The sequence below is a fragment of the Notolepis coatsorum genome (assembly GCF_963971535.1).
Source record: "Notolepis coatsorum genome assembly, chromosome: 5".
Classification (NCBI taxonomy): domain Eukaryota; kingdom Metazoa; phylum Chordata; class Actinopteri; order Aulopiformes; family Paralepididae; genus Notolepis; species Notolepis coatsorum.
In genome coordinates, this window is record NC_140169.1 from 110689426 (window position 1) to 110704240 (window position 14815).

The 14815-nt window shown below is 43.6% G+C and overlaps 1 protein-coding gene across 2 annotated transcripts in view; it reads right to left on the reverse strand.

Moving 5' to 3' along the window:
- Positions 1–14815, reverse strand: part of ppp2r5cb (protein phosphatase 2, regulatory subunit B', gamma b) — a 107342-nt gene that overhangs the window by 89106 nt on the left and 3421 nt on the right. The window contains exon 3 of one of the 2 annotated variants that reach the window (XM_084315001.1): positions 4290–4455. In XM_084315001.1, the coding sequence (XP_084171127.1) occupies positions 4290–4455 (166 nt within the window). Of the gene's footprint in view, positions 1–4289; positions 4459–14815 lie in introns of both variants that reach the window. The other variant, XM_084315000.1, reaches the window with a different exon arrangement.

Here is a 14815-nt window from a genome sequence, read left to right on the forward strand (position 1 = left end):
TACTTTTATTTTGTACATTATCTAACGTTAACACGAACCTAAACTAATCTAAAGTAGTTTCGTTTTCATTTTCGTTTTATACCATTTTGAAAAACGCTTGTTTTTTTTTAGTTTCAGGAAAATATAAAGATTCTATGATAATCGCCCTTTACTGGAATATTCTGGAATACATAAACTGAAATCTTTCTGCCTATTTATGAATAGTTTTCAAATTTTATCGATAGTATATGTGTACGTATGTACGTATGCACGCTAACTCCAATGTTAAATCAGTCCTCCTGTATGGCTCGGAGACCTGGAAGACAACCGTAGGGCTGAAGCAGAAAGTACAGTCCTTCATAAATTCCTGCCTCCGCCGCATTCTAAGAGTGAGATGGCCAAATGTCATTACAAATCTGGACCTGTGGGAGCGCACAAAACAACTACCCCCGCCAGAAGAAATAAAGAAGAGAAAGTGGATGTGGATAGGCCATACCCTGAGAAAGGAAGACACAAACATCACCCGGCAAGCCCTACGATGGAACCCACCTGGAAAGAGGAAACGCGGCAGGCCTCGAAACACCTGGCGCCGTTCTTGGGAAGGGGAAATGAAAGAGGCTGGACTGGGATGGCACAACATCGTTCGGGAGGCCAAAAACCGCGCAACATGGAAAGAAATCGTCAGTGGCCTATGCTCCGCAGGGAGTGCAAAGGCTTAAGTCAAGTAAGTCATGCACGCTATAGAAGCGAGCTGAAAAATCTATTCTCTAATTTCCTGATCAGCAGACACACACACACACACTTACTGCACAGGTTGATATCTGTGAAAAAAGGTCTGATTATCCTAAGACTGGTAAAATAGATTCCTTACCTCAGATCAGATGTTCTCCAAAAAGATTATTCCAATTCCTGATCGCCATTCCAAATATCGATCGCATTTATTGATCCAACGCTGGGTACTGGAAATAGAGCTGCCGCGATTACCGCATTACCGCGGTATCGCTGTTACATCACGGCCACCGCAGAGTAGGCTGAATACCGCGTCACCGCTGTTTTTTATAATAATAATAATAAATTACCCTCCTCTCGTTGGGCTTGCGGCTCTGCAGATATACCCTACTCCTCTATCGAGGTTCCAAGCGACCCTATTGGGTACCAGAAAAGTCACGTGAAACATTGCAGACCACTGATTGGTCAGAAGAGAGACGCGTCACACGTTGTAGCGTCATGCAGTGTGTTACCACCAATCGGCAAGCGCGTATTAGGTTTTTACTTCCTGAATGTCAGCTCATCACAACACGGCTAATAACGTTAGCTTTAACTCTCCGCCGGAGTGGACTACCATCGCTCCTCAGGAGTACTAAACGAGACATAATGATTTTACTGTCTGCAACGAATGTTATAATAAAAGCCCTTCGTTCTATACACTTGTCTGATTGAAAACTTTATTAACAGACCGCAGAATGGGACAACTCAGCACGCTCTGAGCAAAGAAAGGAACTGAGATATGAATAGAGTAGCCTTGCTATGGTCCGGTAAATACGCTGATGTTATTGAACGTATAACTATATAATGTTAATGCCACAAAACGAATGCCTTTATTATAAAGTAGTAACTTTATAGTAATAATAATAAGAAAGGGTCGGGGGGGTTAGGGGTAACCACCCCTGCCCGCGACACCGAGTGAACTGCGCACGACCAGAGGGGAAACTTCGAATCCGTGTTTCACTTTCAATAACTAATGCGTGCTTGCCGAATCCCAAACAATATTCATGCTGCAAAGTAATCCTCTAAAGATAGACATTTAGACTAGAGGCAGGCTATATGCTATAAAGAGTAGACTACTACTAAAAAAAAAAATGCATTCAAACTTTTTTTTTTAATTTTTTGTGTGTGTGTGTTAATTTTTTTTGTTAATAACCGCGGCAGTAGGAAATATTTTGCAAATGTGTGCGGTAAGGAAAACATCAATACCGCGGCAGCTCTAACTGGAAATAGGTATTCCACGCTGTTCTGATAGTCCACAATGAATCCGATCCTCTCGGGTGACTTGCCCGAGGAGTAAAATGAGGACGCTGGATTCCCCCATCCCTGTTCATGGGAACAGGGATGCTCAAGGACAGGGTATCAAATGTGTAAAAAGCTTAACCGCCAATATGACCTTAATGTGGCCAAGAGCAGAGTTACTCCACGCAAGTTAACACAGCCAACATGTCAATGTTTCTCATATTCCCTTTTAATTAACTTAACACTCTGGGGATGCACCGAAAATTCGGCCACCGAAAATGGTTACAAAGCCACTTTCGGCTTTTGAAAATATATCACCGAATGTCAAAGAACAGGGTTACGTAACGTCCGTAACCTAAAGTGTTGTTGTGATGACGTAATCATAACGTGCAACGTGTAATGTGAGCAGCTTGGCAGCTCTTTCTGCATTCTGCAGCCTGTGATAACCAACTCCTCTTGGGAGTCACGCCGTTTCTATGTAAACTCCGCAAGCAATGCATCCAATAAATGAGTCTTTAACTTGCTTTATATCCTCGCCATTACTATATGCCCGTCGCAGTTAAAAACCTTTAACTAACATTAGCGTTAAGCTAATGCTTCCATTCCTCTTTGAGCCGTCTCTCGTAAGCTACGTCATCCCCCGCTAAGAGTCATGGGAGATGTAGTAAATACAACAGTCCTTGTGTGTGTGTCTTTATGCAGATCTTTATGAAGTTTTAAAGCACCTTGGCTTTGTTCTGAATGCACTTTGTTGTAGTTATCCTACAGAGAAAATAAAATGCACTTGACTTTAATGCACATTTTGTATGCAAAGAGAAAATGTTTAAATTGTACAATCTTTCAGCAGTCAGTCTGGAATTAATGTATGCATTCAAAAGTGCTGAATAAATGTTTTATGGGCCCATAATAGTGATTATTAATATTATTTAAGTTAAGTTTAGCCATAATCATGTATTTTGCCATAATCAGGTAGCTAAATATTTATATTAATCATTTTCGGCCTTTCGGCATTCGGCCAACTGTTTCCTATTTTCGGTATCGGTTTCGGCCAAGAATGTCCCATTCGGTGCATCCCTACCGATTTACTTAACCGCTCTGTGCAAAGTGAATACAGGTACTCACCTCCGTGAGGACAAGCAACAATCTGGTGGAGCGAAACACCTGAGCTCATAGGAAGCAGGTGACGCATGATATTGAGCATGCGACATATCCCAGTCCTGAGCTCCCGTAACATCACTGTCCACTCCTCGTGCCCGATCTTCACTCCTTGCCCGAGTTGCCAAGCCTCTTGCGGTTATGTTAATTACATAATTAGCCTAATATGTTATTATTATAAAATAACCCTCACTGTAAATCTTGGTATGGACATAGTAGTATAAGAGCTCATTTAAGTCTCCCGTACAGTACATGGGTTTTCTAAAAAGAAAATATATATTAAATAAAAAACGATTCACAGACATGGAAGGACAGCCACTTCCTGGGCATGACTTTGGTCAAGGAACCCATGAAGGCCGTGGTGAATCGGGCAGTGTGACATGACGGGGCAGTGGCAGGTGGCAGTCATTGATCCCAATCACTGCATCTCGGTTTGAGTGTTTTTGTTCTTTGAGTAAAGGACGAGGGAGGGGATAGCAATATAGCTGCCGGCCCGTTACTTATCTGGCCATGGGGGCAGCATCCTGAAACACAAGGACCAATGGCATTAAGGCCTTATCTCTGGATTACTCCTAAATATAGATGCTCAGGTTAAACCCGGGGCAAAGTCCATGACATCTACGTGCTCCATTTGTTTCCATGTCTTGTGCAACGTCGTTGTCGGCCCATCGCTTCAGCAGGAGGGCTGAACAGCGTGAGACGTCGGCGAGAGAAATTTGAGCGCAGAGAATGGGACTGGTGAGCGAGCCAGTGTTTGTGTGTGTGAGAGAGAGAACATGCGTCATCCCTGTGATGTACATCAGATAAGAGTGCAAGAAGTTCTGATACAGACGGGGCAGGCAGTTCTGTGGAAACGTAATCAAGAATAAATCATAAGCCATGGCTAGACTAGCACCCAGCACACAATCTAACAGAATATAAGAGGCCAAAACATACACATTATTCACACCTGATTTAAAGGGCATCGTCATCATCACAGTTACTGCAGGTGCGTGCATGCGTGTGTGTCTGTGTGTAAATGAAAACACTCAGCGTCATGTCCTCGTTCCAATTCTGCATGTTCTTAAAAGCCCAGACTCCAGCCTTGCAGTTGGGTAATGATGTGCTTACTGCTTAGGGTAAGTAAGGTGGCTTGTGTTGGTAAATACCTTTGAAGGCCGGCAGCTTCTGCAGCTCCCTGTTGTTGCTCAGGCTGAAGCGGCAGGAACTCTGCCTCTTGTCCTTTTTGACGGGCGTCTGGGGCCCCAGCTGTTTCCCCTTTAGCAGCTGAGTAGTAGGGGGGATGCTGTTATTACTGCCCTTCCTGTTGGAGCCCTGCTGTGGGAAGGGAGGAGGAGGAAGGATGGACATTTTCAATCAATTTCACAAACTGACTGAAATCATTGATCAGATCGATTGATCCAATCGAACGGTCTATCCGATTTGGGAAGCTGACGTCAAACGGAGGATTGCTCTGGTTGACTGAGAGTATTGACAAGTGGATTTTTGTGTTGAAAGATGGTTGGGAATTTGTGTTGTGTGAAACGCTGTTACAGAAAATATCACAATATCAACTCTTCTTTTTTCCCTCCCTTCCTCCATTGTGTATTTTTTTTTGTAATTTCTCTATCCAATAGAATAGAAGTGATCCTCCAATGATGGCAACCAGCGATCATGGCAACCCATAGCAGCAACCGTTTAACTCTACCCAAGCCCAATGTATAGAACACTTATTTCAGACAATACAATTATTTTCGTAACAAGACTGTAAAAGCATGCAAACTGTATGAACTGCAGCTAAGGAGGAAAGGATGTGGACCACAGATGGTAGCAACATGAATGAAAAGTTAACAGAAGGCCAAACGATAAAGCGAGCGTTCCAGGGGCACGTGTCAACGGGTATTTTGTCTGGTGTCGTGAGCATTCACAGCTCCGTGCACGTGCACAGCAAGTCTAGACAGCCAGAAACATTGGGACAACTAGAGGAGTGATCAAAATTTGCTATAAGTACCTCTGTGTGTCATTGTCATAATTGTAATACATGTGTTTAATATGGGGAGAGAGCCAGGAGGGGAAACAATAGGGCAGGTATACTGTTAAACATAGATGCACTAGCCCTACCTAAATACCTCACCTCACTAACAGCCAATCTGGCAAAATATTATTTTATGTAATAAAACACAAATATGTACATGCAATAGCAACTGGGGTACAGTTTGAAAGATTGAAAATAGAATAGAGCTGATAACGGATCCATCCGAGGTATGGGGGCGACGTAGAGAGGATCGTATCCTCTTGGCCATCACCACGGGACATGGTGCTGCTAATTATCAGGCTTGTTAAAGATAATTAGCTTGATCCATGTTAAAAAGAGTAGCATATAGCAAATTGTACACACACACACAGGGAGAATGGCATATATAGCAGACTTAATGATTTTAGAAGATTTCAGCTAATGAAGTAAGATATTATCCTCAACTATCCAGTTAGTTTTTTTACGTTTGGCTTCTTAAAATCACTGAACGTTGTAGCAGTTTGACCACAATGTACAGAGAGAGGGGGGGGTTCTCAGGCTCAGCCCCTCTCATTCCTCACTGTTTGAGCTGGAGAGCTATGAGGACTGCCCCATTATCTGCTCCAGCCTCCATGGTTAGTTGTTTTGGGGCTAGCTTAGTTAACGCTAGCAGCTAACATTAGTTTAGGTTGTTACCCTGATTTGGGCATACAGGGATGCTTAATTATTATAGGCAACCAACTTGCGCCTAGCCACGCCCCTCTGCCGCGGCATTATGCAGCCGTAATTCCCCCTCTTTTAACATCGACGGTTAGCTCAACTGGTTCGCCGCCTTGCTGTGGATCCTGCGGTGTGTTGGTGACAAGTTCGAATCCCTTAAAAAAAATGTAACATGCATTCTTTCGCCAGTTAAGTTTAGGCATTGTTTCGGAGTTGGTTAAGGTTAGGCATTGTTTTGGAGTTGGTTATGGTTAGAAGGGTTAAGTTTAGGCGCTGTTTCGGAGTTGGTTAAGGTTAGAGTTTGTCTTAGAGCATGGCAATATTCTTTCGGAGTTGGTTAAGGTTATGGTTAAGTTTAGGCATTGTTTCGGAGTTGGTTAAGGTTAGGGTTAAGGTTAGGCATTGTTTCGGAGTTGGTTAAGGTTAGAAGGGTTAAGTTTAGGCGCTGTTTCGGAGTTGGTTAAGGTTAGAGTTTGTCGCAGAGCATGGCAATAGAATGCAGCCTATTTCCGCGGTCACATGGGCGTCGTGGCCAATCAGAGAAACGCCGAACACAAGTTGGTTGCCTAAAATATTGACGCTACAGGGACACGCATGTTACACATGTTGGCTACATGTCTTTCTTCAACCACCAAACTTTGATTAGCCTACTTAGTCCTGGAAACATTAAATAAGTATAAAAGGTTTTATCTAAAAAATAAGATAAAACCTCTATACTCACTTTTATACTTTTTTGTAGACTTTGACTTCGGGACCCTAATTTAGAAAATGTTTGACCGGAAGTCCAATGATTCTGCTGCTTAACACTCTCCAGCTGAGTCACAAGTCATTTGGAGAAGTTTGTCTTTTTCTCAGCATCGCCTACCAAATTAGTCTGAATTGTCCTGATCGTCCTACGTCCTTATTTTAGGACTATCGTCTGTGGCACAGAAGGTCCTGATATTTATTTCTTTGGAAAAAGGAACAATACATATACATTTGAATGGCACTACAAGCTACTACAAGGATGAGGGCACACACTGGGGGGGGGGGGGGAAAGAGAGAGAGAGAGAGAGAGAGAGAGAGAGAGAGAGAGAGAGAGAGAAACAGCTCCACATTTCAACGAGAGCACACACACATCTCTTCCCCCAGAACAAAGTAGTTGCACTACTAGTTATAATTTTTCATAGAACTATTTCAAAATATTATCACAATCTGGAGCCCTGCTATGAAATCTGGATCATGTATGTGGACCGGTGAAGTCAGGCGATTATCCAATACGTGAATTACATCATATCGGAACCCGACACCGATCTTGGATTGGGCCGGGTCCCATCACTAAAATATAGTATGTAAATCATCAGTAAAGAGGGGCTCTCCCTAATCTTAGGGATTACTACTATACTGCTCAATTAAGGATTGTAGTTATTTGGTGTGACAGTGGATATGAGGCAAAATGGAAGGAGATGGAAAGAGAATGCAAGCGTATCCTAATACAAGCAATGATTGGGGATAGATTAACAATAACCTATCAAGATCATTTGAGCCCTGTAACCTGGTTTGAAGTTATGAAGCAAATACGTTTGTGGATCCAGTTAAAAATAATAATTTGGGTTGCAAATTATACAGAATTTAAACCAAATTGTATGGAATCTAGATTTAAGTATTGGATGAATAAAGCAATTACTGCAAGAACACATTACAAAGCTTTCAGACACAAAGAGAAAAATACAATTTACAGATATTTACAATTAAATTAGGCAATTACTGAACTAAATTAAATAATACAATTAATGGTACAGGTAGTTCCAAATCAGTTATTTCAAAACTTTACCAAATAGGGGTGTAGGAAAATATCAATACACTTTAGTATCACAATATTATGTTTTGCGATACTGTATCAAATTCTCAAAAACACAATCGATTTTTAATTAATAGTTTACATGCAAAGATTTGTGGGTGGCAGTGCAGTGGTAAATGTTTGTGTTGTGTTGAAAGCCCCCCAACCGCTAGATAGCAGTGTCTTCAGCCATTTGACTCTTCCACTCCAACATGAGCAGGCGGTATTATCAAACCTAGCTCAGCAGCTGACTAGTAATGTTACAACCGATGGCTAAATCTGAAAGAATTCGACCGGGGAGAAATAGAGATCTGAAATGTGGGGTCATTTTAATCAGAGTTAATTATATTGTTTACTCTGTTTATTTTTCTCATATTTTTATATTCAAATCAAATTTGATTGCCTATATTTATGTATTTCTACTATTACGCTGCCGATATCTGTACCTCCCCTCCCCCCTCCCCATGCTGCTATGACACCCGAATTTCCCCAAGGGGATCAAGAAAGGAATATCTTATTTTGGCTTCCACAATAAAGAAGGTGCTAAGAAGTTTGACAAGAACCATGCCATTTGCTAAATGTACAATGCCAAATACTGGGGGACCAGAAGGAATATGAGAGCACACATATTAAGACACCATTCAGAGCAAACAGCTAATGTTAAACGAATGGATCCCAATCTCTCTTGCCGAGAGTCACTTTGACATGCAATGCTTGAGGACATAGAGGACCTGTCGTGCATAATTATAACAGCGCATCACATGACGGATCAATGTAAGGAAGCTGGACTAGTAGTATGTGCTACAAATAGAGTGATGCATTACAGCTATAAGAGAGAACATGCAGGTTGGTTACTAAAGGAGACCGTTGCTGAAGGAACTTAAATTGCCAACAGGGGTGTGTCTTAGGGCTGGGCGATATGGCTAACATTTTTATCACGATAACATTTTTCATATCACTCGATATCGATAATTATCTCGATATACATGAAATTATTATATCCGTCAAGTTTAAAGGCTATTTTTGCTGCTGAATGAAAGCTGAAGAAACCAGAAGGTTAATTGTGGTTCAGAATATTCTTTATTGTCAGAACATGACAAACTAGGCCTACTTGCAAAACCACAAATCTGAGGTAGACCATGAACACGAACTGTATAACAATAAAACTTTTATAACTGGCATTAACACATTGGTTGCCAACAACGAGAGATCTCGTTGTTGGCCGCCATGCGTTGGTTGCCAATAACGGGATTTCTCGTTATTTAATCGTTCTCTCTTTTATTAGCGATATCCATACATTTCATCCGTCCAGCCTGACTTTATCATTGGGAATGGCTCTGAGCACGAAAAGGGCAAATACGGCACCCTATCGTCTCCCGGATGGTAATGCACATCATTGGATTGGATTGAGTGAAAAAGCGCATCAGAGAAAAACTCCGCCCCAGGGTTTCTCCACCTCTGGCAAGCAGTGTCATGTTACCAGAGTCACTGGCGAGGCTGGAAGCAGCTTGGATCATGCGTTTCGGACTATAACGTTGGATCAATAAACGCGCGCGATGAGGAATTGGATTCATCTTTTTGCAGAACATCTGATCTGAGGTAAGGAATCTATTTTACCAGTTTTGGGTTAATCAGAGTAGTTTTTCACAGATTGCACAACGTGTGTGTGTGGCGTTAGGCGCTGAGCGCGGCACGAATAAATGATTTTTCAGCCCGCTTTTGTATCGTGCATGAGAACACAAATACTCTCGATAATCTAGCGTTTATTGGAAAACGATTCATAAATCAGCCGGAAAATGACAACGTGTTACGTGTATTCCAGTAAATGGCTATTTTCGCGGAATTTCTCTGAAATTACTAGAAATCACAAAAACAATACTCTTATTCAAAACGGTATAAAACGGAAATGTACTGATGAAAAAACAATCCTTTTCGTACATGTTGACTGCAAGCAAATCTTTGATAAGCGACGGGTGTATTAGACACATAGCCATAATTTAAGATATAATTTATGCGTTCGCAAATGTGCTCGTCCTCCCATTGATTAACGTGGTGGCATCCAAGCGATAAATCGCCATATCCGACTGGCAACCAATGTGTTAAGCCGTAGCCATATTTTCAGAAACATCACCTAAAAGTACATACCCAAGTAAATGAAAGATTGCTCCACTTCTACAAGGGCCATTTGCATGTTCTTGGTATCCAGGGACATTATATGGACCTCAGGGAATGTATTCCCAGCGTCAGTTATATTGTTATTCCCAGCGTCAGTTATATTGTGTCTGCCACTAGGCTTGAGTAAATTGTAATGAACCAAAGAATATAAATGTTTTTGTTTTTTTTCATCTTTGATGGTAAACACCATGCTAACATTGACCAGTACTGTACAGTACAGAATTTTGCCATCCGGACACATGCTATTTGAAATATGAATATAGAATATCAGCCCTATAATCGCAGATGTGCTCATCCTCCCATTCATTAACGTGGTGGCATCCAAGCGATAAATCGCCATATCCGGTTGGCAACCAATGTGTTAACAATGAAAATAAATAAAATCTCAATTCTGGTATTAATGAAAAAATTAAATCTCATGTCTGATTAGCACACATAGGCTTCCGTGTACAGACGGTTTCAAACGAGAAAAATAAATCTCAATTTGGTCAGTATTGTCATTTGGACAAGCAAAGCCATTACTTTAAGTTGCGGGCAAGAAAGACAAGTCTGTCCACAAATCTGAGGTAGAACATGAACACGAACTAGTCCACAAGTTGATCAAAATCCTTAGTATTTCCAAACGGGGCCTTTAGAGCTCAGAGTGCAAATCACTGTTTTCTCGAATGAGTTGGGTTCTGAACTCTCTGCCATCATGTTTTTCCTAAATCTGGTTGCACCTGGATATGGTTTATCGATCCACCTGTTCCACCTGTCCTGTCTCTGTTCCACCTGTCCTGTCTCTGTTCCATCTGTTCCACCTGTCCTGTCTCTGTTCCACCTGTCCCGTATGTTCCACCTGTCCTGTCTCTGTTCCACCTGTCCTGTCTCTGTTCCACCTGTCCGGTCTCTGTTCCACCTGTCCGGTCTCTGTTCCATCTGTTCCACCTGTCCCGTATGTTCCACCTGTCCCGTATGTTCCACCTGTCCTGTCTCTGTTCCACCTGTCCTGCCTCTGTTCCACCTGTCCCGTCTGTCCCATCTGTTCCACCTGTCCCGTCTGTCCCATCTGTTCCACCTGTCCCGTCTGTTCCACCTGTCCCGTCTGTCCCATCTGTCCCGTCTGTCCCATCTGTCCCGTCTGTCCCATCTGTTCCACCTGTCCCATCTGTTCCACCTGTCCCGTCTCTGTTCCACCTGTCCCGTCTCTGTTCCACCTGTCCCGTCTGTCCCATCTGTTCCACCTGTCCCATCTGTTCCACCTGTCCCGTCTGTCCCATCTGTTCCACCTGTCCCTTCTGTTCCACCTGTCCCTTCTGTTCCACCTGTCCCTTCTGTTCCACCTGACCCCTCTCTGTTCCACCTGACCCCTCTCTGTTCCACCTGACCCCTCTCTGTTCCACCTGACCCCTCTCTGTTCCACCTGTCCCTTCTGTTCCACCTGACCCCTCTCTGTTCCACCTGACCCCCACCTGACCCCTCTCTGTTCCACCTGACCCCTCTCTGTTCCACCTGTCCCTTCTGTTCCACCTGACCCCTCTCTGTTCCACCTGACCCCTTTCTGTTCCACCTGACCCCTCTCTGCTCCACCTGTCCCTTCTGTTCCACCTGACCCCTCTCTGCTCCACCTGTCCCGTATGTTCCACCTGTCCCGTATGTTCCACCTGTCCTGTCTCTGTTCCACCTGACCCCTCTCTGTTCCACCTGACCCCTCTCTGTTCCACCTGTCCCGTCTGTTCCACCTGACCCCTCTCTGTTCCACCTGACCCCTCTGTTCCACCTGTCCCATCTGCGCCACCTGTCCCTTCTGCTCCACCTGACCCGTCTTTGTTCCACCTGTCCCATCTGTTCCACCTGTCCTCTCTGTTCCACCTGTCCTCTCCGTTCCACCTGTCCTCTCTGTTCCACCTGTCCCTTCTGTTCCACCTGTCCCTTCTGTTCCACCTGACCCCTCTCTGTTCCACCTGACCCCTCTCTGTTCCACCCGTCCCGTCTGCGCCACCTGACCCCTCTCTGTTCCACCCGTCCCGTCTGCGCCACCTGTCCCATCTGTCCTGTCTGCTCCACCTGACCCGTCTCTGTTCCACCTGTCCCGTCTGCGCCACCTGTCCCATCTGTTCCACCTGTCCTGTCTGCTCCACCTGTCCCGTCTGTTCCACCTGACCCGTCTCTGTTCCACCTGACCCGTCTCTGTTCCACCTGTCCCGTCTGCGCCACCTGTCCCATCTGTTCCACCTGTCCTGTCTGCTCCACCTGTCCCATCTGTTCCACCTGTCCTGTCTGCTCCACCTGTCCCATCTGTTCCACCTGTCCTGTCTGCTCCACCTGTCCCGTCTGTTCCACCTGACCCGTCTCTGTTCCACCTGACCCGTCTCTGTTCCACCTGTCCCGTCTGTTCCACCTGACCAGTCTCTGTTCCACCTGACCAGTCTCTGTTCCACCTGTTCCACCTGTCCTGTCTGCTCCACCCGTCCCACCTGTCCTGTCCTGTCTGTTCCACCTGTCCAAATATTTTCTAATTTGCTGTGCACATTCATGGAGGAAGAAGCCTATTGATTTTGGTGACCCCATGACCTTTACTCTAACGCCACAATCAGGCCAAACTAAATTTGATTTATTAGTTTATCTCCTGATCTGTTGGTCAGTCATGAAACTGGTATCCAGAGATGCGGCTCATGCACAACAACTTTGCCACAAGGACCTATGAAGTCCACTATATTAAAATGTCTTTTTTCTAGTGATGCACGATATATCGGCCGCCGATATAATATTGGCCGATATGGCCGTTTTTTTACACATCGGTATCGGTCCAATATCAAGATAGTGCCGATATTTATTTAAATGTTTTTTTTTTCTTTTTACATGTTTTGGCCTTAAATAGTTTCAAAATATCAGTCATTTCTGAAAATAAGTTACAAAAGTAAAAAAATTATGCGTTTTGGAAAATAGCTCTTTATTTGATTATCATAAAAAAGTGTTTTCTATACAGAGATATCGACATCGGTAAATATCGGTATTGGCCAGAACAGCAATATTAATATCGGTTATCGGTATCAGCCACAATTTTCACATCGGTGCATCACTACTTTTTTCCCTACTCTCCCTCGCCTGTTCACCCGATTCTCACTATCATCTTCAAATGTGTCATTTAGATGATAATATAACCACCAGATTCAATCAAATTTCAGAGAAAAGCAAGGTACACAGGCAATTATTCGTTACTCAGATTTCCACCAAACTTGACAATACATTTGCCTTACAATAGCAAGAAGGCCTGTGAAGTTCCAAGTAATCTTCTAGTTATAATTTGTCTTGCCTCATGGCAAGACTCAACAGCTCGGATTAGTGGCATGGCATTGGCATGGTCAAAAGGTGGATTGAGAATTCAGGCCGTTCTGGGATATACCCCAGTCACCAATAGCACATGTCTGGGGAGGTCTACTGTTTTTCTGTGACACCATATACACACACACACACACACGTGTATATGTATTTTTTTTTCTTTTTTATAAAATCGGTGGTAGAACAAAGTTATTTAAATTGGCACATTCGTTTTTAGTGACTAAATAATAATACATTTTAATCACTTAACCCAGCTATAATCGACCATGGTAAATGGCCTTTTGAGCCCACGAGAGGATTGTAAATCAAAGCGCGAGAACACTCGCACCTAAGTTGACACAGACGCTTTGTCCGCATTGAAATCCGAATTATGTGACGGCACACCCATCACCTTTTGGTTAAAAACTCAAAAGTCCCAAACAGAAAGAATAATCTGATTTCACACGTTGTAAACATTGGGATACAAAAACCTTGTTGGCTCCTATTTAAGGGGAGTAGTTACGCTGACACCATTTTGACAGGCATTTCTCCAACAAATCATCAACCGACAACCGCCATTGTGCGCGCCCAGGGGTTGGCAACAATTGACTTGTTGTTTGATCTGCCAATTGAAAGTATCGTTTGGGACTTTGGCTTTTTGTGAGGGGTGTGGCCTGAAAATGTAAGGGCCGAAATTGTGTTCTGAATAGCATTGTGGGCGGAGCTCCCATTTGATTACATTAAACTGTATTCTGAATAGCATTGTGGGCGCAGCTCCCATTTGATTACATTCAACTGTATTCTGAATAGAATTGTGGCCGGAGCTCCCATTTGATTACATTAAACTGTATTCTGAATAGCATTGTGTATGGAGCTCCAATTTGATTACATTACGGCAGAACATTTGACCTCCCTAACATGTCTAGTTTATTGGCTGGAATAATGAACATGGCTGGTGGCTTTCCCCTCTGCATCCTCAGTCACCATCTAAATCAGGGGTCTCAAACTCGCGGCCCGAGGGATGATATTTTGCGGCCCCCTACTTGACATCAAAGTTTAGTGTTAATGCGGCCCGCGCGCAACTGTTTGCCGAGTCGTTGCGTGAGAGTTGGAAGTTTTATTTATTTTATCACTTGTAGGCTACCATAGCACAGGCTCATGACAGCAACGTTATGTTAGTGACTTGGTTGAAACGTGATTCCGGAGTGATATCAAGTAAAGTGGAAGGCAAATGCATCCTCGCTATCTCCTCTGACTGCGAGCAGTGCTCTGCATGTCCGGCTGCACTGCCACCATCTGTGTCCGTGTACGGGTCTGGTCCAATCACATTCAGCGTCCCGTCAGTGTTTTCCCCCCTCACCCACAGTCTGCGAATCAGATGCAGAGTAGGGCGGGTCTTAAACAGTCTGAGTCAGAGCAGAGTTGACAGCGCATCTACAGTAAACTCGCTCCCAGTTTTATCTCCGTGAGATAAATGTAGCTACTAGCCTAGTTTCGCCAGCAGGCAGGCAGCAGAAAAATATGGCATTTTCAAAGATGGTCAGTAAAAGAAAAGTATACTGCAATTCAAAGGTGAATGGACTGAAAAATATGCGTTCATCCTGAGTCCCAGCACCAAACCAATGTGACTATATATGCCAAGAAACGGTAGCTCTTGTGAAGGGTGG